Source organism: Rhodnius prolixus, unplaced genomic scaffold (genome assembly GCF_049639745.1).
Source record: "Rhodnius prolixus isolate KJV_2025 unplaced genomic scaffold, Rpr scaffold_3, whole genome shotgun sequence".
Classification (NCBI taxonomy): Eukaryota; Metazoa; Arthropoda; class Insecta; order Hemiptera; family Reduviidae; genus Rhodnius; species Rhodnius prolixus.
Window position 1 is genome coordinate 13,049,125 of NW_027411603.1, and position 26,443 is coordinate 13,075,567.

The 26,443-nt window shown below is 31.4% G+C and overlaps 2 protein-coding genes and 1 long non-coding RNA gene across 8 annotated transcripts in view; 2 read left to right on the plus strand and 1 right to left on the minus strand.

Moving 5' to 3' along the window:
* On the plus strand, nucleotides 1-9,828 carry LOC141453729 (annexin B9-like). Of its 4 annotated transcripts, XM_074127276.1 has the most exons (10): nucleotides 1-140; nucleotides 220-305; nucleotides 457-1,002; nucleotides 1,773-1,949; nucleotides 2,021-2,225; nucleotides 2,394-2,473; nucleotides 2,547-2,619; nucleotides 4,009-4,182; nucleotides 5,035-5,216; nucleotides 9,021-9,828. In XM_074127276.1, exons 2-10 carry the CDS (start codon nucleotides 270-272, stop codon nucleotides 9,069-9,071), a joined length of 1,524 nt encoding a protein of 507 aa, XP_073983377.1. In that variant the 5' UTR covers nucleotides 1-140; nucleotides 220-269; the 3' UTR covers nucleotides 9,072-9,828. The 4 variants fall into 4 exon arrangements, with proteins under 4 accessions (XP_073983377.1, XP_073983379.1, XP_073983376.1 ...); XM_074127278.1 differs by lacking the exon at nucleotides 457-1,002; XM_074127275.1 differs by having other exon boundaries at nucleotides 118-305.
* A 6,733-nt stretch (nucleotides 9,829-16,561) lies between these two features.
* LOC141453851 (uncharacterized) overlaps nucleotides 16,562-26,443 on the minus strand; it is a 100,573-nt gene continuing 90,691 nt past the window's right edge. Inside the window, exon 20 of the long non-coding RNA XR_012458260.1 lies at nucleotides 16,562-17,617. This is a non-coding gene — a long non-coding RNA (uncharacterized lncRNA). The remainder of the gene's footprint in view (nucleotides 17,618-26,443) is intronic.
* The window catches only part of LOC141453850 (G-protein coupled receptor dmsr-1-like), a 186,464-nt gene continuing 181,065 nt past the window's right edge, over nucleotides 21,045-26,443 (plus strand). The window contains exon 1 of one of the 3 annotated variants that reach the window (XM_074127520.1): nucleotides 21,045-21,095. The gene's annotated coding sequence lies outside the window, so the exon portion shown is untranslated. The remainder of the gene's footprint in view (nucleotides 21,096-26,443) is intronic. The other 2 variants (XM_074127523.1, XM_074127522.1) reach the window with 2 other exon arrangements.

The window sequence follows — 26,443 nt, forward strand, 5'->3', positions numbered from 1 at the left end:
GAGCGGGAACTGGCTTCTTACTTTGGTATGGTAGCAGTGTTTCTGTTTGGTGCATTTGTGGACGAGTGAAAACGTTTCGTTAACATACTGTGTCCTTTCATTTACAATTTTAATCTCATATCTTAAGTGTTTTGTATCAGGTATTGTGATTTGTGAAAATTACAGTTAAATATTTGGACATAACCTAACTCTAACATCTGAAAAATAGTGAATTTGTAGGAAATACTGAGGCAGTTTTCTTGGGCGTGTCTGTTAATTTTCAACTTAAAATGAGTTATCCTGGTTATCCTAACTATCCTTCGCAGGTGAGTTCTTGCTATATTTTCTTTACGTGCTACCCTATATTGTTATTTATGGGACTTTTTTTTTATTTGGAAATGTGCAAAAAAAATTACATAATATATTTTGTGTTTAAGACTTCAGCTGTTTATTGCATGTTTGTTGTTCTGTGTTAAGGGACCGGGACAACAACCAAGCCAACCCGGTCCACCGACGTACCAGACGGCTCCTCTTTCCTACCCTATATACCCTGGTTCGGCAGCCCCTCAACCACAGCAGTATCAATATGGTTCTTCCCAATATCCTCCAGCTGCAGCACCTTTTCCTCAACACTCAGCTCCTTACCCTACGAGCAATCCATCGCCCTACCCAAGTGCTAGCCCAGCATATCCGTGTTCAGCTCCAAATGGCAGCCCAGCATATCCAACTTCAGCACCAGTTTCGAATCAGCCTTATCCATCGCAACCTGGCATGTATTCTCCTCAAGTTTCTCCATATCCAGGAATGCCAACTTCCCATTCTGTATCTTCTTATGCCAGAAGTACTAATTCTCCTTACCCTCAACATCAAAATTCTCCTGCTTCTGCTTATCCAGGGCCTCAAGCTCAACCCTCACATCCTGGAGCGTACGCCGGGTATCCAAGTGGTGCACAGGGGATTACTGCTACTCGAGCCAGTCCTCTTTATTCAAATCCTGCACAAAATCCGCAACCCATTAAACCAGTGAGTACCTAATACATATTACTCCCTTGTTTAGTTTGTATATTCAACAGATAGTTATGGTAAAAAGTTAAATCTTGATGCATTGTACAGCAAAGTATAAAATACTTCTATGATATTTTACTAATTATTTGAGATTCAGTACTTAGCTATTGATTTTTTTTCTGTTATTTTTATTGTGTAATTTTCTTATAAATTCTTTCTGTTGCAAATTTCTATTGAAGGCAAGACACAGCGAAGATAGTGGTTAGTAATTAGAAGTACACTTCTATCAATGCCTTAATATTATTTGAAGTTGACCTACTCGCGAGAGAGTATTTTATAATTTGCTGGTCAGAAATTATCATTCTTGACTCTTGAAGTAATCTTATAAAACAATTTAGTTATATTTTAAATTGCTTACATTGTTTAATTTCGTTTATTGCCATGCACCATTTTGAGCTTTATCACTACATGTGTGGCTTAGAAAAACTTGTTTCTTTAACGAATCATGTTTCTTTTGCTCATTGTTTAGAAAAGCATTAGATCTTTAAATTTGTTATGTTCAAATATACTGCAGTTCAGCTAGATTAATTTGGAATCACAATTCCATTATTCTAGACATTGAAAATTAATTATACTTACTAGTTTAAAATTTTAATTAGAGCAACAAACTTATTATTCCTTAAGGATCAACTTTTGTTGTAGCCTTCAATTATTTCTGTAATCGTCAGGGACTTTAATACTTTTTTCCAATTATGTTAATTAACTTTAATTTGTTGTTAACCTTCTAGCCTACACCAACTGTAAGGCCTGCGAATCCATTTGATGCCCGTCAAGATGCAGAAATTCTCCGTAAAGCTATGAAAGGATTTGGTACAGATGAAAAAGCCCTGACCAATGTTTTGACTAATAGAAGTAATGCTCAGAGACAACAGATTGCTCTCCAGTTTAAGACATTATATGGAAAGGTAAACAAAGAAAGAAAAAGAAAATTATTTTAAATTTATATTTATTTATTTTTGTAATATATTGATTTTAGGACCTAGTCTCTGATATCAAAAGTGAGGTTAGCGGTAATTTTGAAGATGTGCTTGTGGCATTGATGACTCCATTGCCGGAATTTTTAGCCAAAGAGCTACATCATGCAGTTAGCGGCCTGGGCACTAATGAAGAGACTATTGTTGAAATATTGTGCACCTCTACAAATTATGATGTAAAATGTATAACATCAGCTTATCAGAACTGTAAGTTTTCAAAAAAAATTCATTTAACTATTATCAGTATTTATACTGCAGCGATCACGTCGCCTAATTTGGTAGTGAGACGTAAAGCCTGCCTGAAAAAATAGGCATTGCTTTACTTACTTTTTCTTTGTTACTACAGCAATTAGAGATTTTGGAACTATTTTTTAGTATATGGGACATCATTAGAAAGTGACTTGGCTGGAGATACGTCCGGATATTTCAGAAGACTCTTGATCTCTTTGTGTCAAGTAAGTTAGTTATCTCTTAAAGAAAGAAGTAATTTCAACGAAAATAACAAAAATAATTTATTTCAATTTGAAGGGAAACCGCAGTGAGAGTTATACAGTAGATCAAAACGGTGCTGTTCAAGATGCCCAGGCGTTGCTGAGAGCAGGTATGTTTCTTCAATTGTAGCCAGAGCAATTAAACTTATAAATTCTTTTCAGTAAGTCTTTGAGAATGAACAAAGAAATTGTTGGATCTTTGATAGGTTAATAAATCGGCTTGCGTAGTTGATGTTAAAAGCCTGAAATGTTAGCGGTCGATTTTCAATGTCCACTTAAACATTATGAATCATGGTTCACTTTACCAATCCAGTGAAGTTGTTTATTTTTATTTTATTTTTTTCTATAAAAGCTAAAATGAACATTGACTGTTCGACGATTTTGTGCTTAGCAAAACTGCAGTAACTTGAAAAATAGTTTCTTTTTCTCGCTTAGTTAATATATTTGTTACAAAATTTAAGGAATATTAAATCTATATCAGTGGTCATTTCCGTTATGATAAAAAACGTGGCATTAATGTAGAGAACCGCAGCGTATCTTACAACTTCCGTTAAAATTCTAAAACCATAAAACCACATGTCAACTTTTTTTAAAAAAATTAAAAAATTTGAAAAGTATGTTTTATAATTTCGCTGGTTCCAAAGATTTATTTAAAATTCCTGTTTTAAGAATATTACTTTGGCACACTGAATTTGAAACTGAATTCTTCTCAGTACTTTTGAATTTTAACTTGTTGAAAAGTAGTTTAATTCTAATTAAGGTTGGAGATACTAGAATAAGCCCCGCAACTGAAAATAATAATAATAATAATAATAAAATAAACAAATTGATACATGTATTTACCAGAGTTTCAGTTTCCGTCCATTAGGACATTAATATAAAGGAGTACGTGAACATATCGGACCCTCTTTTATATTATATTGTATTGTATTTGGTCTTACTGGTTCATTAGCAAGTTTGAAGTTCCATATTTAGGCACTAAGAAATATTAGAATGAGGCTGTAACAACTGACCAGAGAGAATATATAAATTTCTTGTCATTACATTAGATTAATAAAATTTTTTATATGTATATTCCTCAGTAGTATCTTGGAGGTATACTACACTACGTAACAATTTTGATGCTTTACATGAGAGCAAATGAATGATTTTTTCGCGTTTTTTCTTACTTGTAAGCGCACGAGAGTTATATTGCTTAAATCTTTGGTGGATAATAAGTAACATAGATGCACGTTAACAGATGGGTGTATAAAAATAATAATTTTGTATTAGAAACATTAAAGAAAGAAATTTTGAAAAAAATGTACTTAGTGTTGTATACCTCCGAGGTACTGAGTTATTAATTATTCTCTGCCCGGGATTGCACTGAGAAGCTCCAGTACAGTCATTTATTTTGCCAAAATAAATGAAATTATCTTGCAAATAATGTATATTATGATCCAGGCTAGTTTTAGTCATTCGTTTACCAAAGGAAATTCATGCTAGTTTTTTATGTGTAGGTGAACTCCGCTTGGGTACGGATGAGTCGACATTCAATGCTATTCTTTGCTCAAGGAGTTATACACAATTAGGTCAAATATTTGCGGAATATTATCGGCTGACTGGAAATGATTTTGAACAAGCCATTCGAAACGAATTCTCTGGAAATGTCGAAAGTGGACTTTTGGCCATAGGTGAGTGCAACTCTTATTTTATTATTTGATAATTGATTTATTTTTGTTTTTTAGCCGTGCATAGATATATCACTTAATAGTTTTTTTTGGATGTGGCCAAACATTCACCTCTCTCTCTTGAACTTAGACAAAAATTTATTTTATTGACCATTAATTTTTAATCATAACAATCAATTCATGCGCTAAACACAAATCTCTCCAGTTTTATTGAATGTTACTAAATCTAGGAATCTGATGTAAAAATGTTAAATCAATCTTGAATCGTCTGTTGAATCAATAAAATTTGGGACTGGATTGTAAAGAAAACTATAAACAGATATTTCATGAAACAATTGGGGAAACTGCTATATGACGTAATTACAAACTCAAGGCTACAGTTGTATAGCAGAAAAGATTCATTTTCAAGGCCTTTTTGTGAAAGTTACCATTATTTCATTTTTTTTAAAATAATAATTATTTAATCTCAGCAATTTTATCATTGCAGTTGAAAACATAATTAACTAGTTATGATTGTTTTATTAGAGTTTATCTAATCAAAAGTCCTAAACCAAACTTAATTTTTAATCATTATTTAAACAATTTGATTCAATGTTGCACAGTCGACGGTCAATTTAGTTGAAGTATTTATTACATAATAAATAAGTTGTACACAAACAAAACATTTATATTAAGTAAACAGTTTAAAAAGAAATCCATAGCATGAAAAAATTTGAACAACAAATAAAAAGGTAAGTGGAGTGTTAGAGGCAAGTGGACCAACAAGTACAATCGATTTTAAGACTAAAAACTTTTTTTAACAAATTTAGTGCAGTTGTAAAGCGCAACTTCAATATTTCTTTGTCTGCATTTCAGTAAAATCGGTCCGCAATAAGAGTGAGTTTTTTGCTAAACAACTTCAGAACAGTATGTCCGGTGCTGGTACGAAAGATAGAGCATTAATACGGATTATAGTGTCAAGATGTGAAGTCGATCTTGGTGATATTAAAGCTGCTTTCCAAGGGAAGTATGGCAGGACTTTGGAGGAAGCTATTGCCGTGAGTAGAGTTTATTCTTCCATACATATTAGTTAGGCGCCACGATAGCCCAGTTGTGTTAGAGGTGAGGCCTGCAAAGCTAAGATGTATTGTGGTACTGGGTTCGGCTTCCCTGTCTAGGCTTTGAATTTTATATTAAGACGTTAATTTTTTTAGCAATAACCCGTGTACAAAAACTTTTGATAAAATCCCGTACCCCAGACACAAAAGTTAGAGATAAATTATTGCACGCTTTAATTAGGTCTACTTTGTGATATGCCGGAGAAATGTGGGCATTTAACTACTTTAATGAAATTGAGAAAGTACAGCTGAAGTTTATTAAACAAATTTACTTTAATGAAATTAAATGTCAGTAAATTTACACCAAATAGTATTGTGCGTCTGGAATATGGACTTGTCCCTTTAAAAGTTAGAATATTTAAAAGTATGGTTACCCTTGTAGTAAATATACTTGGGATGCCCCCAACACGATTGCCTCGCATTTAATAAAGTTCAATACAACTGGATCACCCAGTTTAAATCAATTTTAAGTTCCATAGGTGCTTTAGATTTTATTCAGGAAGATTCCGTTATTCTTAAATCCCAAATTAAAAACTTAGAAAAACAACTTTGGAATGACTGTTTAAGTAGAGATATCGCCTATGTAATTGACCGATGTAAATATAATATTTTGTACCGTCACATAAGGTCTGGGCTTATTTCCATCAAAAAACTCGCTTAATATCCCAGCTTAGATTACTAGCCTCAATAAAACAAAAATCTATTTCAACTCTTGTACTTATGTCTTTGATAGCTCCAATATATGCACTTTATGTAGAAATAACGTTTCAGACTCCTTGCTCCACTTCCTTTTCTCCTGCCAGGTCTTTCAGTCTTTCCGATCACATGTGATTAAACAACTACATTGCAACAGCTTTACCTGACCCAGAAAACTATGTAAACCTATTTTCTATTAACTCTGTTCAACAAATCAATGCTACATGTGATTACGTTAAATTATCTTTACAAATAAGTTTTTTACTCAATGAATGGTGATTTCTTAAAAAGCTAAGAAAGCTAATGAAAGCTAAGGTCTGACATAAGACAGAAAGGAAAAGAAAAGCCCTTGGGAAGTTCATAAATTTTTGTTTTCATGAATTTAAATTTATTTTTTTGCGTATTTTTATATCTACCATTTATGTATCATTGTAAATCAATGTCAAACTCCATGCTAAGGGGATAAGCCCCAAAAGCAGTATGTAATAAATAAAAAAAATAAATATTAAGACGTTAATGCGAGAAATTTATAGTATTGCACATTTACTAGTTGTCTACGTTCACTAACACATTTAAATTTAGGTCGTAAGTTGGAGAAGCTCGTCTGAAAAATAGGCATTACTTTTTTTTTTTTTTTTTTTTTTTTTTTTTTGGCATTGGCTTCCGCCATACAGCCAGCATCGTCTAGGTGCTTATCACTAGAATATCACTCACTCTCCATTCTTACCTACAAATACATTCGCTTCACACATTCATCATTCTACTATATACTGCTATTTACATAAACTACTGCTAATGGATGGAGCAGCACTCTGTGCTCCTGCCATCCTTATAGCTTAACCAAAATTAAAATCACGTAATCCTTCTCTAAGCATTTTCTTCCATTCATTCTAATTCGGCTATAGCTTTTAAATACATTCATATTTCATTGCTAGCTCTGCTATCGACTTAAGCACATAAATGTTGGTGGAGAATATAATGTCTTCGTAGCGAAATGGTGCATCTAAATACCTGTATATATCGTCAAACATTCGTTTCCTTTCTACCACATAACGTGGACATCATTATTACATGTTTGAAATCCTCCTCCTCATTGCAATCTACGCAAAGAGGAGAGGACCTTTTGTTGATCCTGTGTAGATACGATCCGCACACCGCGTGGTTCGCTCTCAGCCTGCTTATTGTCGTAACAACCCATTTATTAGTGACAGTTCCCTTAAACCATGGTTGTCTAGGTAACTGAGGCATTACTTTACATTACTTATTAGTAGTTTATCTTCCCAATAAAAATTCTAAAAATATGTTTAATTAAATATATTTAATTTAATAATTTTAGATATGATTTTTTACATATTAGTCTTATCTTTTATAAATATATTTAGTAATCTTCTAATTCCTTTAGAATCATTTTAAAAGGTGATGATGAATGAAATAAATTGTATTTATTTTTCAGTTTTGCCCCTGACTACTTTGTTTTTCAGTTGTTTAACTTAATGACTTAGTACATAATATTTTTCGTTAGTTAATTTATAACTCAAAGAAATTAAAATCCGTCTTAGGGCCTTTCACTCTTTATTAATCTCCTAACCAAGTGCTGTGCTTGCAATAATAAATAATGTTATCCGTTATTTATACAGAAGATCGGGTCCACAAAATACGTGTCAATGAAATCATGTCCAATTCATTTTATGTAAAAAGTAATATGGAATTTTTTTTTTTTTTTTAATGATTTAAGACGCGTCAACAGCTAAGGTTATTGGCGCCCGGAGCTTTTTCCAGTGCACTGCCGGCCTCCGGACAGTGTTCTCCTCGTTACAGACAACACTGTCCATCACCGGACAGTGAGCTGTAAGAAGCTCCTAGGAAGAGAAAATCTAAGAGGTCAGCAGCTGGATTCGAACCCGGGACCTCCGCGTGGGAGTCCAGTATGCTAACCTCATAGCTAATCCCTTCCCTTAGTAATATGGAATTAAAATTATATAAACTAAAGTTTTAATTACTGTCACGTCAATTATTGTTTTGAATTTTTCTTGTTTTTAGGGTTTCTTTTCCATCATTCTTTAATGTTAGAGACAAGTATTTGATAGTCAATGCATTAAATTGCAATACCTAAATGAACACAGATTTATGCAGAAGTGTTCAATGTGCAATTTGGCAAATTGAAAAGAAGACTTTTTTCCACTTTATATGGTCATTTACCTAATTTTAAAAGAGCTTTGATTTTTGCATTTTAGTAAAAGAATCGTGTAAATAAAAGTACCTTTTTAGTCGAGGGGCTAGATGTTTCTGATAAATTTTATTAAATAGTTACACATTGAAGGAAAGATTATTATGTTGATTTAAAAATTATTATTTGACCGAAATATAATACCTTTGCTTTCCAGGTATATAGCTAAGTGTTCTGCTTTTATATGTATGGAGAGTCTCCATTGGAGACTAGAATTATCCGAAAGTATTGTTTAATTTATGTCATGTTAAATCGATTTTATTTACTAATTAATATTGCCGAAACCGTTTTCTACTATCCAGTTTTCATTACAATTTTTAGTGACAGTGTCTTTTTAAAAGAATATTATTCATAATTCCATCATTTTTATGGAGGGTATTAAGCTTAGCTTTAACCAAATAAATTTTTAAGTATTAAATTTAGCATTGGAGACCACTGAGCTGGAGGTTTAAGGCAGTTTTTAAGGAAGATTGAGTCAGAGTTTTAGATATAGAAGCTATTTAGCTTCTATTCTATCTATTAATTTGAATAGATTCGGATATTTTGTTTGCATCATTTTCTGGTAATCTAATTCTCTTTTTACACCGAAATCTTGGATCATAGTAATTCTTAATACATTAATTATGTCTTTATACAAGATTTGAAAGTGCATGGTGTGCATAGTTACCTTTGCTGGTATGTGTAAATATTTAAGACAATTCCAACTTTGTGGCTTTTTCTATTTTTTGTTTCAGGAGTATTTTTTTATTAACATTACGGTGTTTTTGATGTGAATTTTTCGCTTGACAGCTATTTTAAAACGTTTTTTTTTGATGTTTCAGAGTGAAACGTCTGGCGATTACAAGAAGGCTCTACTCTCTTTGATAGCTTAAGAATTCAGATTTCACTTTACCTGAGCTTGCAATTTTGTTCGGCTATATATGTATTCAAATTCTTTATATAGTAAAAATCCTGTGTCTAATTTCTTTTTCTTCATTATGTTATTAGTTATTCCTTTCAAGTTATATACTAATACTGTTATTAAATTTCTCAAGTTCGACGTGAAGTAATTTTTGAAATATTTAAACAAACAAAAAACATTTTTATCAAAACAAGTTTTATTTTATTCTAATAGTTATCGTTAATTTCTACATACTTATTACGCTAGGTATTCTGTTTTGTTGTTTATCCCCATCTGTTGTTTAATTTGTTTAAAGATAAGTTTTTCTTAGTGACTGCTGGTTCTTTTGTTCCTGAAGAAACATTTTTTCCAGAAATTTTCTTAAGAATGTAAAGCTGCAATATAGTAAGTCCTCATGTTAATATCTTAATTAATTATAGTATAAACAGATGAAGATGTTCAAAATTACACTTAATGCAATTAATGTTTTATAGAACGAAATTTCTTTAAGATATTAAGAAAGATATTTTTTAACATAACTTTATCAAGTAATTTTTGTTTTCATAATTTGAATTTGTGTCAATTATTGAAAAACCATTGTTATGAATATTTTTGCTGTTATTAAATTAATGATCTATTACTTTTGTGGCAACTGATTGTCTGTTGCATTATTTCGTTACAGATTTCTTTATTTTCTTTTATTATTATTAGCTTTCATAAATCTACATATTATAAGAAACTTTAATGATCTTGCCTTTCATAAATTATATGTGAATTTTTGACGGCCTTTTAAAACGCTTTATGTGCTACAAATGTGCCAATAATACAAGTATGGTACCAAAATTTTTAAAAATATTTATAGATAATGTTAATATATATATATAATATATATTTTTATTGTTTTGTTAAATATTGTAAAGAGCCAAACATATATTTTTTCCCACAAAAAATTGTCATTTCTATGTTTTGTTCAGAGTTTAATCGTTTATGTCTTTAAGTATATTAAAGTATACATATTTTATAAAATTTAATTGAACTTTTATTTATGCTTCTCGAACTTATTTGTATTCTTATCGATAAATATTTCTTCTTATTTTTTTAACAGGTTCTAAAATGCATAACTTTGGAGTTTAAAGAAATATAAGAAACAAACCTCGTCAATGAGACAGTAGTACTCACCAAACATTAAACTTCAATGTTTTGTGTTTTCTAATTACTAATACAAAAAAATTGGAACCTTCAATGCTTTTGTTGAAATATGTCCTTCAGAAGTTAAGTCTTCACCATATAGAGTTCTAGCAATCGCATTTCAGAACCGGGTCTGCAAATAAGACAAGCTACAAAACTCCTCAATGTTGCGGTATTCGGCCAATTTTATCTTGAAGAACGGACCACATCAAGGGTAAACTGCTTTTTATCTTTTACCAGTTTTATAGTTTAATAACCTACACTTTTCAAGAATCGTATCGTTATTAGAATAGAGCCAAAGCATCTTAGCCTACAAAAGCGGACCAGATTGGTGGTAACACTTCCTTTTAGGTCACAATGACTGACTACGGAACAATTTCAGGACTGCACGCGAGTCAATGTTTTCGTTTTTTAAGAGCTATGTAGGCAACAGATCGTTCGTTACCACGGTAATACTAAGAAGATTAATAAAAATATTTCAAGTATAGTTTAAATGTCCAGTTTATTAGAAATCTCGTCAATGGATCAATAGGGATATTGGTGAACCTCAGGTTATCCCATTCTAAAAATACGAACATGTGAGGCAGACAACACCGACTGGGCGAGCCGAGAGTAGTCCATTTGATCACAGCTTGGAAGAAAGGAATTCATAAACAAAATAGTAAAAGAAGATTATTGACACAAATTCTTTTCCTTCAATCGTTTGTTAATAGTCTGTGCAGTTAATTTAAAGAAGAATTTAAGAAAGCTAATTTGAGAAATATTTTTCACTTTATTTATATAAATATTTTATATTTTACTAATCTACCCATTAAAAATTTAAATATTGCTTTGTTAGAATCTCAAAATTGTAACTTCTCTTGTATATAAGCCTTTGCCAACGAAATTATCTTACTGAACCTAAGCTACTTCTTTTCAAGATTTTTCTCTCGGTTTTCAATATGTAAAAAAAATCTGAACCACGGATGATGACAAGTAGCTTATTGAAAATTTAAAAGTCATGTGTTGTAATTGCTGATGAGATCGAATTAATTTCAGAGACTGATTCATTTTCTTATTCAACGTTCCTCGCACATTTTATTATTGCAAACAGATGTCATTCTAAAAAATCTTTGCGGAATTAGAAATTCACAGATTTAACCAAGAAAAACATTTGTAAAGAAGCGACTGAGATTTTATGGTCTGTTTATTACCATTTATGTAAAGGGAAAAAGAATTACTTATATTTGAAAAAAAAATTAATGACTCGTTTTACACTCAGTAAAAATTGTTATTAGAATTATTTAACAACAAATAAAAAGCTAATGGAGAATAGAGATATTGATCTATTTTATTAGGAAAAGCAAAAATTATGAACAGATCTGTTTGGTAAAGTTTTTAATTTCAAGAAATAATAGTGCAATACTACGTAGGTTGCTTTTGGGTACTAGAAAAAGTATTTCGCAAAATTTCCTAAAGAAATAAGAGTGAGCAGAAGACTTCCTCTTCATTTCTTTAAGGGGGATACAAACGTTCCTACCGCCTAATATGCGATAAACCAATTGTAGCTGGTTAGTCATATGTATACCATGAATGACTTAAGTAGTAAGGGAATAAATTCAAGCCTTGAAGCAAAGGTAGGAGGAAGCAAATCTGTCTAAAAATGACAATGACAGTGCAACAAATATTGAGTTCAACGAAGAGAAATTGATGAAAAGCTTTTGCAACTACTAAAAGAAAAACAAAATGATGCGAATTTTCATTTCAGGCGTTCATGGAAAGATTATTATATTTCTTGGAAAAATAATGTAGAACTGAGGACTGGCAACAAAGATCCTAATACCAATTAATTATACATTCGAAATTAGAACTCCCGTCACCCTTCAGTTTAGGATGGTCGTTGCTCTTTTACTTTCTGAAATAAAAAAAAAAGTTTGAAACCCATTTTCTTAATAAAATACTATTTCTTGAGTAATTTTTAATATAGAGTCGATTCACTTTTGAATCAATTCAAGGAACCCCTAACACATTATCTAATGTTGAAAATCTAGTTAGGTCCGCACTGCAGGATAATATTGATTTTATCCGTCGTGGCACACATGTTTATTGTATCCTTGACCGGTTTCGGACTTTCATCAACACTGACAAGCGGACATAAATCAGTCAGTGTTAATGATGATCAGGCGTAAAATAAACATGACTTTCTTTAATGGTATTCCTCTTAACTTAGAGAAATGGTTGGCACCATAGGCTATGCAATGGTCGATCTATATTTCAGAATCAGATACACTTCATACGCACATCCCCATTAGACAATATGGATAGGTACTTTTTAATTCAATGAATTATATAGGCTAAAGACCGTTGATCTGTGTAATCTAGACCTTAATCACATGTTACTTTAAAATGTATCTTTACTACGCTATTTATTATTTTCTTTCTTTCTTTTTGTAGACGCTTTTCTGAAGTATATATTGTTTTATTTTAAGTCTTAAATGGTATATGATGACTTACCGCTTTCTACAGATGGTATGGGCCCGCATTTCTTGTTTTGACTTTTTCAAATCAAATAATTTGAATACATTAATATGACAGTAGTTTATTTAATATATATGATAAGTGATATATAATAAATGGTATTTTTTCAAATGACTCAAGGTTTTTTCGTTATTGTTCTTATTGAGTCATAGAATATGATTTTTGAAACTCAAATCAATGGGATAGTATAATTTTGGATTCAATGGCTGGATTGATAAAATTGGGTTCAGTGAACCACCTTCAAAAAACACGCGTTAGATAGCATAAAATTCATTTCTGATGTCAATAATTTACAATTATTTTTTATTTTTAACTATGAAAAAAGACTTTTTTTTATGAGGAAGTTGTTCCCATATTGATGGTGTCCAGTCATAGATGGGATAGTTACATCTTAATGAGGATGATTGTTCATGCTTCTGATGATGGAATCTAATAGATAATGCATGGATAATAATAAGATCTTATATTGTCTATAACATATTGACAATATACCTTCACCGTCTTCGGTCAATGATTCGCCTTCTCATCCAGCTCTTTTTGAGAGAATCGACTGCTCTTTTTTTTCTGACAATTCTTCGGTTCCTCTTTTTCGACACTTAACTGATGCATTAACATCTGTAGTCATTGGCGCCCTGTGCTTTTTTTCAGTGCTTTCCAACAATATTCTCTGTTACAGACAACACTGTCCATCACCGGACTAGTGAGCTTTACATAAGAAGCACCCTCGGAAGAGAAAATCTAAGAGTTAGCAGCCGGAGTGGAAACCCAAAATCCATTACGTAGCCATTGAGCTAATACCTTGTTTTTTTTATTTAAAAATTTTAAATTATTTTGTTTGCAACCAATTAGATCAATAATAATGCTGACATGAATCGCTTCAATTTACGAAGAGCGGTTTTTTTTTTTTTTTTTACCTGCTATAAAGTATTTGCTTGTTTACTCGGAACTTGAGGAAAGTATCGGTGATAAAAAGTTCGCTCAGATCAGAAGAAAAAATATTATAAAGAGGACGGGAGGGGAGTACCTCATTGGTTATCGCATACTAGATTCCTACGCGGAGATCCCGGGTTCGAATTCAGCTGCCGGCCCTTAGATTTTCTAATCCTAGGAGCTCCTTACAGCGTAATGTCCGGAGGCCGGATATGCTCTGAAAAAAGCTACGGGCGCGCCAATGATGATGTTGACGCGCCTTAAAAAAAATGGTGATTCCCAGGTTTATATAATTTTATACTAAAGTTCGTTTAGTTTAAACTATTTAACTTCAACCTAGCAGAATATCAAACAAAACTTAATTAAACAAAAGAAAAAAAAATCAACTCTGTCGGTTAAATATTTACTTTGCGAGCCTATTATTACCGAAATATGAATTTTCGCTTTTCAGAATAAAAGAATTATCTGAATGATAAGTTAATGATAGTCCTAAAGAACAGGACACGAAAACTTGTTGGAAGATGTTTCGCTGGAAAGGAGCTCCCTGTAAATTTAGAAGAGAAATCTAAATAACATTTTTCAATTTCATGTTAGAAATTACGGTACTTATGACACTGTTTTTGAAACGATGTGTATTTACACGTCGTTTTCTTAGGCATTCTGAAAAAGAAATGATGAGTAGATCTTTCAGTTTATTTTATTTTTTGTCATTTTACTACAATAACCACACAATTTTATCTGAAACTCACACTTAAATAAAAATTACTCAACGTAGCAAGGAAGCGGTGACGATGCGCTTGAGCAGAATTTTCTGACTGGACACTAGACACTATTAAAATTCTCTCCGACAACACCCGGCCATAAGGTTAGCATTCGGAATCTCAAAACGCAAGACTATCAGTTCAGTAATAACAACTGAAGATGACAAAGCGCATCTGCAGGAGACTGCAAAAAGCCTTTGGTGTAATGCTTGAACATCGAGGCTCCGTTTATTCGTAGAGCACCTAATTCAATATAATTTGTCTACCAAAGCTGCATTTGTATGCTAAAGTACTTATATAAATTATTAATTAAAGCACTATTTCATTTTTCTAAATATATTTTGCATTGGAGCTAAAGGGAAGCTACGCCACTGTATAAATGAATATTGTTCGAGCGAAGTACTGTATTAATATTGTGATCTTTGCCAAGGTCTTCTTATACCGACTTAATATTATTTTCATAAAGAAAAACAAGCAGTTTCAAACATACACATAGATCCTAACATGAAAGGCCAGTTACAGAAGTGGAGAAACCCTATCCAATAAAATGTACATCCCGTCATGTTAGCCTCTAACACATGCAGAACAACATACCCAATATTCTACCAAGATCTCATCTCTTTTTAATACCATATAGGGGTATATATTCTAGATATATCTCCTTCATCTTCAAAACATATTTTTCATCAATCTGCTGACCACTCTATATACATATAAGTCATTCATTCTTATAAAACATATGTTATATTTATACATACATATATTTACCAACACAATACTGACAATTGTATAGAAAAAAGTTATTCGGTGCGAGTGATTTTATTAACTGGCTGATGTCAATTATTTGTATGAACTTTTAAGTTTCCTGAAGCTTAAATGATGTCTAATTCACATCATAGTTCTATTAAAGGAAGTAATACTAAGTAATTAACAATTGTATGTAAGTATTCCTAACAAAATTACTACGAGGATCAAGAACATGTTGAAGTTTTTCATGACAAAAAATAAATTACGGGAGAGAGTTTAACAAAAATGTATAAGTATTTTAACAAAGTATTGTGGTGTGCAAAAACTCTAGAAGATGCGGATCCTAAGGTGAACAACCTCTATCTTGTTATTTCTAGCTTGTCAAAATATACTAAGGGCAACATGAACTAGATTGTGTACTGTCGACAGATTCATTATTAACTTGGTCCGCCTATTATTTGTATAAGAATATGAAGTAAAATGAGAAGATCACCACAGGTTTGGTCGTACATGTATTAAGCAAATGGTCAGTGGAAGAGAGAGAGAGAGTGCTGTGCTAGTTAAGTAAATATTATTCGGAAAGATTACACATTGTGAACAAAACAACTCTTTCTTGACAACTGTTTGGACATTTAAGTCCAATACTAGCTTATTATTGTTTCTTCCTTGGTTTTATATACTTGTTATCTCCAATACTCAACTTTAATGGAGGGCGTGGGCACAAAGTTTATACAGCAGCCTGTTCTCTAATTTCACATTAACTACATAAAATATAGTAGTTTCTTTTCTGTTGAAAATAAAAAAAATCTTTCGACAGAAAAAGAATTTCTACATTATAATCAATCACTAAATAATAGTATTCGATTTAATATTTTATGTAATTAAAAACAGCATAAAATTGCTAAATACTTACTGGAGTAAGCAAATACTATTTCGCTGCAGAAGAGAAGAAAGCCAGTGTAATTAATGGAGCCGTACCACAAATTAAAATAGAAATAAGTTTTCCTGTTATTGTGGGCCAATGTTGCCTCCTTAACATGCATGTAGATGAAATGAAGGTGGTTTAGTATAGTGTTTATGTTGAGGAAGCTTCTAGAAGCGTACTCCCATCAGCTTTTAGAATGATGTTTAGAAAATACGAAACAAAAAACGTAATAAATGGCATTTAAAGTACCTACGTCTTCACTCTTCAAAAAGAAACAGTAAGTAAGCAAAAAAGTTTTTTGTTAATGAAAAAAAGCCCAATTGAGAAAGACATAACTACAAAACAGCCTAAGTAAAAAAGTTAAATAAATTCTAAACGCCATGTTGAGGAATACAAGGGACATTCACTCTGAAGTTAGAAATATCTTCTTTGACACAATGACTCTTGTCTAGACTGGTGAGCCATTCAAACACAATAAATCTCATCAGTTACCGAGAAGCCATATTATAATAAAAAAGCTAAATACGGCAATTTTAGTATTTATTGAATAATAAAATAAACTAAATTACATCAAGGATAGTGTAATTTTTTATTGCCTAAAATTACTTATATTACTAAAAAATTATGTTAAAATTGAAAACTGATAAATTCCAAATAAAACGCCCTCAAACCTACCAACTCTGGACTGAACTCTATTATAGAGCTTGAGTCTTTTGTCTTAATTTTGAGAAATGAAGCCATACATGCTCGGCTGATAAATTTGCCTTATAAACGTTTTTGCGAATTATGAAACAGAGTGTCATTTGTACATAACGTATTTTTTTTTTGTACGGAAAAAGTTAAGTAATTTTTAAGATTTCTTACTACGATCGATTTACTACGATCACTTGTAGTAAGTCATTCTGTAATTTAACTGGCTCTGGAGACAAAAGATTGAGAAACGGTTTAGATCAAAATGAGGTTAAGATAAAAATAATAGAAACATATCTTATGGCCTATTTCACACTCTATTTGTTTAATCCAACGAAAATGTTTCTTCTCTTCATAATATAAAAATTATAGTTTCATCCTTTAATTTTTGAGATCTACTTCAGCCTTGTTAACAAATATACTTTAACTTTTTGATATATATATATACTCTTTCTGAAAGCAGATCGTACTCACATGTTAGTGGACAACACCTTTTGGAAAGTACATAACAGTAAGTGGCACTTTAGCGGAATTATATAAAACAAAAATTATTTAAAATTGTAAATCTACATATTAAAATATCAGATTAAGAAGAGTTTTAAACAAATCTGTAGGTGCTTATAATTACCTTACTTTACTGTCACCTCTTTACAAACCACTTATTGGTAATATAAAATTTCTACTTTCTGCGATTATCTGTTTATGAGTAATGCTGATTTCAACTCACAAACCAATTCCTAAAAAAAGTTTTTCATACTTAAGCTCAAAACGTACATTTCCCTAGAAAAAAAAGTAGAAAATCTGTTTGAATGCAATAATTCCTCTTTCTAAAGGTAAAGAGAAAAAAATAAAAAAATAAACTAAAAGTAAACATATTTTATAAATGATTTATACTCAAGAAATCAAGAAATGCGCCTACTTCCATTTTATGTTTTTCCTAAGTTTTCTCTCTAAGTTCTTTATTTATTTATTTTTTTTAAAGAAAAGCTTTGACAATAAATGAAAGCTGGAAACTTACTTCTTGTATATTTTATAAAAAAACAGTAAAAAGTAATATAATAGGTTAATTCCACCTGAATGATGGAAACTACAAAATTTCTTTAAGAAAGGAAAAGAATCATCAGGAGAATGTAAAGGAAGTTCACGTTTTCAAGCACATTAAAGTAAGTTACACGAACTTTTTCTAAGAAACTTAAAGTTTTTTATAAGTTCAGTTGGAGAGATGTATTATTTATTAATTTTTTCTCAAGTTAAAAGTTAGGTTTCTTATTCTTTTTTACAGAAAGTTTTCTTGGAATGGAAAAATATTTTCGGCAACCTGTAATGAATTTTTTACGAGGTATTATTGTGTTAAAATTGGAACTAATTATATTTCTTTGGAAAAAATTTTGCGGTACTTTTTATGGGCGAGTGGTTAGCAATTCTATATGGATCTTATCCCTTGAATTTATAAGTCACATTTACTCTGAGTCTGCAAACCCAAGAAATACATACTTGTATTGTAAAAGACCTGGGAAGAACTAGATGTGTACAATCTCCTGGGTTTAAGGACCCTCAGGCAAACTCATCATCACACACATACTCACTCCTACACACACCATTGCACTTACAGAATTTTCTGACTGGAAAGATCACCAATAAATGTTTCATTGCAATTAAAATTCCTACATATTATAAAAAATGATCTCACCTTTCCGAGGACTTACAAAGCTTTACAAAAAAAGGGTAGCTTCTGAAACCTCAAAACTCTCAATTAACAAAAAGCTTTCTGACCTAATATATATTGATAGAGCTTGATATATTTTAAGATGCATTTAAAGTACAAATCTTAGTGTAACTTAGTGCTAATATTTTGTCTATTATCTTGGTGTAATTTACAATTTAAATTTAGTAATTATTCACTTATTATTTGACGATAAGATATATCTTTGTTGGTACGTTCCTGCCCCAAATGCATTCCTATACTAACGTGGTGTAACATCATGGCGAGGGGAGAGTGAAAACTACCGGCTTCCACTTCGATGGGATGTTCGGTAAAGCGGCATAACTTTTGGTAAGAAAAGCTTTAAAATAAGGAGACCAACGTTTTGAAATAACTTATCTTTCAAATTTTAACAAATTAATTTTAGCACCAACAGCCAATTAATTTAATGTTTGCAAGTGTTTTATAGCGTGAAGGCAAGTTTCATTTCAACTTCTAGATTTACATGGCGTAATTAATGTAGAAAACTGATTTTTAATTTATGTTTTGGAAAAACTTTAGCTATTAAAATGAATTGTCAGTTTACTGCTGGGACTGTGGCATCTCAGAAAAAAACAGTCTATAAGTGATTCGATATATGATTCATGATAAGAATAAAGAGAAGATTCACCTATCTCTCGCAAAAGAGCAACTCACTAATCAATGACATTTCATTAGAAAGATTTCTGGTCATCGGCGCTTCAAGCTTTGTAGTCATCTTCAAGAGAATAAAGAATTAATGCAGATTTGGGATGAAAGGAAACCAAGGCATGGAACTTGGCAAAGCGGGTTATTACAAGTACAGAAACATGGAGATCAGGTTCCTATTACATAAAAAATAATTAAGTATCGGTAGCGATTTTACAGACTGGATTGAATTCTGTTAATTTTGGAAACATTAAATAAAGTTCAATTCATACAAGCATCCGGCGATTCTTCGAATTTAAAGGACAGTGTTTTTGTTTATAGACATACATACAAAACACTTTTCTTAGGTTTCAGGTGTTCTAATTTGATAACAGGCATTTATCGGTGAAAAACGGTACTGAAAAATGGACCCCATCTCAATAATAGAAGAAAGAAAAAAGAAAAAAAATCACAGAAAAGTATTTGATAAGCAAAGAATCATCGATTACAATAAAAGCAGAATAGCTCTGTCTAAAATTATTATAACGTTGCAGAAATAGAACAAAAAAAAAAAAAAAAAAATTGTTAGTTACAAGACATCTATTTTTATGAGTGAGTGCAAACTGAAGGCAATTGAGGATGGTGCTTGCTTGCCAAATATCTCAGTGTTAGACTTGTCCACCGAGAATAGGACATATTTTGATACCTAGGGATAAATGAAATGTGTGACGAATGAATGAATGAAATGGCTATTCCAGTAAATAGTTTCATTCTGGGAAGGTAATACAAAATAGGAAACTATGGGAACAACTCAATTTTCCAGTGAAAATTGAATAAAAATAAGTATCAAAATTTTGATAAATTAATTTTAACACCAACAAACAAATATTTTATAGTGAATGCAAGTTTCTAATTCAACTTCCAATTTAAATTGCGAAAATAATGTTGAAATCTGTTTTTACCGTTTACGTTTCCGAAAATCTTCAGTTATTAAAATGTATTTTGTTTTATTGTACACATGAATGAACATGGGAGAATTCTGTGATAAAAATGATTTTTTTTTCTTGTGAGTTTTTGTTTGACTGGATATTGTGCCCGCAACCAAATAGATAATATTGTCTCCCCCTGGTGTTTAGACGGCAACTCACTAAACAGCACCTCCAGAATAAAACCCCTAGTTCTTTATGGAAGATCTAGAAACAGTGATATAAACCGGCTGTATGGGATAACTACCCCAGCTACCTACACTTCATTTCCTTATCTTTAATCTGAAGAGGTTCCTTCAAATTTAAAGAAACTGGGAGTATCTTAAGTAGGGTCTATTACCTACCCTCGAACTCTTGGATCCATACTAGGTCTAGATCAGGGAGTCGGTGGTCGGGTTCCTTGGCGCATTGACTTCAATTCTTCTTAGATGATGTAAAAATATCTACCCTAAATCAGGAAAACAAAGCTCTCCTAGGAAAGTTCTGGGAGTGAGGGTAGCAAGGAATAACCATTCCTTTCCTACCCCTTCAAATTACTGGAAGTACTCATTACTACTTTTGACATCCCTTGAACAGAAAAATATTAACTGACGATCACAAAGTGCGAGGGGTACAAAATATTTCAAACAAAATATCGCAGGAAGTTGAAGTTCCCTCGAAGATTTTATTTTTTTTTATCCCAGGCCAATTGGCATTTTGTACTATGATAATAAAAGTTCTCATTAAAATCACATTCGGTAAAAAAAAAGAAAAAAGCGCGAGCCTTTTTACAGACGCCAGTTGAGTCTGCGCTGTTATCTCTCAAACTTGAAGCACTTAACCAAACCGTAACACAGCCAGCGTGAAATCGTTTCCAGTCTGTGTCGGACACTTCTAAGGGATGGTCACGCAGGATAACTCTAAGGTAGTTTTCGTATTTTTTGTTGTGTCTTTTATAAAAATACAAAATTAAGAAATAATAATTGTGATAAATATTCTCTCCGAAAATGTTTTTTATAAATATATATGAATATATTAACTAATTGTTGGGTTTTTAAGTTCTCCCTTTATACAATTTAATACATTTTATGAAAATAGTATATGGGGCTTAAATAAAGATGTTTTTAAGTAATTCTTTTAAAAATTATAAACTTCAATCAATCTTCAAAGAAATTAATATTTTAACAAATATCAAGATCACCGATTAAATGATTTCCAGATTCTAATACTAAAATGTGAATACAGTTTTTTTTAGTGGGAAAAAAATCACAATTTATGAATGGACACCAAAAACGATAAATATTAGTCGTCGGAATTCTCCACCCACGGTTCTTTTGTCCATTCAAACTTCAGTTGGTTACAGTATCTGCATGAAAATAGGAGTAAATTTATGACATATAAATTCAAATTTTCATTAAACATTTTCAGCCAAAAACCACTGACACTCTTTCTTCATCCATTTTGGGCTTAACAACTACTCCTGTATCCATCCTCGAGAACAATAGACTATGTACTCGTAGTATGTTCTCATATAATGGTTTTGCTTTTCTTTTTCTTTTGTTGAAATCAAACAAAGTTTAATTGTGAGTTGTTTTCTTTTTAGTTTCACAAGTTTATTTTACCATCAAATTTCAGTTTAAAGTTATTTTAAAATAACTTCCTGTTTTTGTTAAAAAAAATTATAAGCTCTGCACTTTATGATTAATCGGCCTTATCAATCATTACTTGACATACAATATTACACAAATTCTGAGAGTTTTGTTATCTGATGAGGGTCTCTGCCTAATAGGCAGGTGGCTTAATGAAAAGGAAACAATAGAAAATATGGTTCATTATATGGGTACTAAAAACTGTAATTTTGTTTTTCTCCCTAAGAACAGAAAAAGAAATACAATATTATTAGACGATGTTAAAACAAAGAAGTACAGATTTATTAGATGATTAACAGAAGTATTTGAGGAGTCCCTTGCAAAAATATCCATATTGTAATCCTGCAGTTACCACATTATATTTTTGAATTATAGCAAGTTACCGCCTGGGGTCTTTAGTGCCCTGAGCCTTTTCAGTGTACTGCCAGTATGCGGACAGTGTTTTCACGTTAAAGACAATACTGCCCTTATCATTAGTTACCTTCATTAGTAATAAAGTATTCTCATAATGTAATTTGAATAAATAGAGAAATGAATGAATGTCCATAACTTTCTTGTATTCTTCTACATTTTCAATATTGAGTATTCTTTGAAAGTTTTTTGATTCAGTGTGTGGAAGAAAATTATTCCTAGTGAAATGATTTCAGATTTGTTAATAAAATAACCAATTAAGTTAAATCTCGTATTCTGTTTAGTTCCTTCAGAGCTCAAACTACGTTGTTGATCAAAATTGATTAATCGGAACTTGAGCTCTGCAAGTGCAGATTTCGATTTTGAATTTTGATCTCAGTGTATAGAGATTTCAGTATGTGTGAGAGTACCTATCGTGCTAACAACAAATTGCAAAATGTTCTAGAATATTTCAAATTTGATATACTTGGAGTGAAAGCTCAAATTTGATATTTCGCTCAAGTGTTATCTAGGAAGGTTTGCAAAATGCTGTAGTCAAAATCAACCAATGGAATTACCAATTCATTTAAATAATTTTTTAACGATTTTTCTTTATGCCAAAAACACACTGAGTACATATTATGAAAATTCATTTAAGGATACTTCTGGAAATGGGATTAATGAAGTACCCTTCAGTGAAATAAGTAACAATAACAAGTAATATACAAGTATTACACGTAATAATATTTATAGCGAAAAATTTAAAGTTAAAGAATCTTGTTCACAGTTCTGGGTAAATCACTCTGGGAGAGATAATTTACACTAATAGCTTTATTCTAATTATTTTTTGCATTTTTCGAAAATGATTTCATTGTCAATAACATTGCGCAGAACACTAAACACATGCAAGCCCTTATATTATCAATTTTATTTTAATAATTTTTTGAGGAAATTTCATTTAAGCTCATAAGAAGGGTTGTTAAGTTAAGCTCCCCTGAAGTGCCGATTGTACTAAAAAAAAAATGCCTGTACAGTACTGATGAGTAACAATTCTCTAACTTCAATCAATTCCTTCAACAGGATCTTTTTTTAAATGCATAAATTATTGTTAAAGTCAATAATCAATCATCTTAAGGGTATAAATTTTAAGTTTCGAGAAAATTAAATTACAAGAATATAGTTACCGAAATCGTGTGAATGAACATTCATATCTGATTTCCCAAATCTCTCTATGGCTCAAATTCAAAGTAACTTTTGAGAATTAAGCAAACTATTAAATGAATCACTTTTGCTGAATAACTTACATTCTTTAACCACATTTTTTTACTTTCTACAAGTATTTTTTTATTTTTTAAGGTATTTTTTATTTATTAGGATTAATATCGGCTTCAATCTATACTCTGCAACTGTGTGAAGTATATCTGTTAATTCACGCTGTACAAATCAGTGGCTCTGATTACACAATTACATTGTGAAACAGTCCTTTTAAAGTCTGGCAGTCAGTAAAATTGTGTATTATGGTGAGTGACCTGCACGATAACAGGTCGAAAAGTTAGTTTGCAAATGATTTTAGGGACAAGTAAGCTATTTTGAATTAGTTTTTTTTGTTAGGAGATCGATAAATTCAATTTTTCAGTTTTTTTCCAGTTAGGAGTATAGAGTCAGAGCAATCAACTGAGCCTTTTTTTCATAGGTGGTAAAATATTTGTTTTTTAACAACGGTAGCCATTTCTGTGGTGTAAATGATACTGGCAGAGATGAAGGGAGAACATGTACAGCTGGTCATCCACTTCTGTTCCAGTTGCACTCTTAGTAAATATGGAATTGGCAATATTGAGTTTATTTGTCAGCTGGGGTAGGAGATTTTTTCTTATAAATACATGAGCGAATGATATTTTTAATGAATCTTTTCAGAGACAAAAAGATTTTGGTTTTGAAACGACCATGGCGGACAAGAACATCTATTTTATCCCCAACTATCCATCTTTAAACCGACAAGGATAAAAATTAATTAGAAAAATTGAGTATTAGTAAATGTGTTCAAAGGATTACAAGTCTTGAAGTTGTCCGGAATTTTGTCACAGAACACTCCAGAGACAAAAATGTACTCGGTTTCTTGAAATTTTAATTCATTAATAATAATCCATCACTTTTGTTACTTTAATTTTTATTCTAAGTGACAAAAAATATGTGCACAATGATTTTAATACAAATTAAAAGTTCTTTCAGATTGCTTTTTAATTAATTTAGAGGACGAACTTTAGCTCTACGTTGTACCTTTATATTTTTGCACTAGAACGCTAAGAATTTTGGATTTTCCTTGATCTCTGAATTAAAACATTTCCTTATACAAAGTTTGCCCAATGAATTTATTTCTGAAACATTTACTTTGTTCTTTTCTGTTTTATTTATTTTATTTTTTGAATTTTTGAAAAAATGTGCTATTTAAATAAAAACAAGTTTCCGACAACTGGCCTCCTAAGGACGATTTATAAATCATCGTGGCAAAAGTGTCTTTGGGCAAAATAGCAACACTGATGCATTTTTTCTGTAATTTGAATTAAGACTTCTCATTCTATTGCAATACGATTGCAATACTTCCTCTTAATATGTGAAGAAGACAGTATGTAGGTATTCCTTAAAAGAAAATTTAAAATATTGTTTATAGTATAGGTGTCCCACTTAATGCATCTTAAATAATGCGTGGATTATTAAAAGGTTTTTACCCATAATATCTAGTTTATTCTATGTTTATAGATAGGCAGTTTTCATTATATAAAAAATATAAAAATATAACTTTCATACTGAAACGTTCAACTCATTCTTCAGATCTCACCAAACAGGCCTTACTACCATTCGTTGATACAGTACTTGATCTAGTATTCAACATAAACGCTTAACCTGGAATCAAATAAAAGACAAAATGATCTACCTCTCAAACGACACTCAACATATGCTCCAACTAACCCTGAACTAAGTATTAAGTATCCACTTTTAAAATCAATTAGGACTTACGGATTCGAGTGAGGAATATCCAAGCATTCCACCATCCACCTCATCAATTCCTTTTAATAAAAAATAAAAGGCATTGTATAACTAATGATCATTTTTACGAATCAAACATTACAATCCATTCCGATCTCCAGATCCCATTCATCAACTACTTACGCATGATCGCTAATTTACTCGCTCTAATCACAACCATACTTTAACCAAAACATTCCTCAGCATCTATTCCATATAATCCTCCTTGATAATCCATTCACAATCTATTACGTCAAGTTTCAAATGTATCGTAATGGTAACATTTCTTGCCTCTCTATTTTGATGTTTTAGATAGCAATGCTCGGCTATTTTAATTCCAACCGATCATAAAACAGTAGTTGTGTTCCTGAAGAAGTCGAAATAATATACGATTGTACCTATTAAAAAACTACATTTTTGTTTATATTTTTTATCTTAGATGTAATGCTAGCTAATTAAACTTTAATGGATTTTGCAAGTATAAAACGTTCAGTTTTAACTTTTTTCACGATTTAAGAATCAAATTAATCGTTTTTTTCCCCCTATATGTTTGGGCGAGTATTGAGAGATTTGAGTTAAGACGGCTTTTACTTGTAGTCTTCAAGAAGGGTAAAGATTCTTATCTAATAACAGAAGTAATTCAATCTACTAAGCTTTTTTTCTTACAAAAAAAAATGTATATATTTATTTTACCTCCCTTAATTAATGACGCACATCATAAAATAAGCAATGAAGCCAATTAGTTCAAGTCAAACAATGAGCCAAAAAAGTTAAATCACAAGTAAAATAATCAAATTGCCGTAAAACTAAAATGGGATTGTAACCTATAACTTGATTTGGCTCGTGGCCAAGGAAACGCTGTCACAGTAGCTGGGTATGTTCTTACAACGATGCTGAGAAATAAATAAATAAATAGAAGAGGAAAGTAGATCTGGAGGCATGGAAACCATTCCAGTTGAGTAACTGGAATGTGGAAAATGATTTATCAAAGAGTAAATAAAAAGAATGTTGGTCTGCCATGTTCTCAACAGATATTTTTAAAGGTCCTACATAAGGAAAAAATAAAATAAAAAATGCCAAGTTGACGTCTAAGTTAACGTGTCAAAATACATACAACCGCATTTGTGTTAAATCCATTAGGAGAACTGTAGAAAAAAGTATGTAATTCCATCACTGCCACTAAAATATAGTTCAGTTCCTCTTTCTAAAG

Excerpts from the sequence above, each read along its gene's own strand:
- LOC141453729 (XM_074127276.1), top strand. The coding sequence starts at position 270 with ATGAGTTATCCTGGTTATCCTAACTATCCTTCGCAG. Across the intron at positions 1,950-2,020 it reads TTAAGACATTATATGGAAAG|GACCTAGTCTCTGATATCAA; the intron begins GTAAACAAAGAA and ends TATTGATTTTAG. Across the intron at positions 4,183-5,034 it reads AAGTGGACTTTTGGCCATAG|TAAAATCGGTCCGCAATAAG; the intron begins GTGAGTGCAACT and ends TCTGCATTTCAG.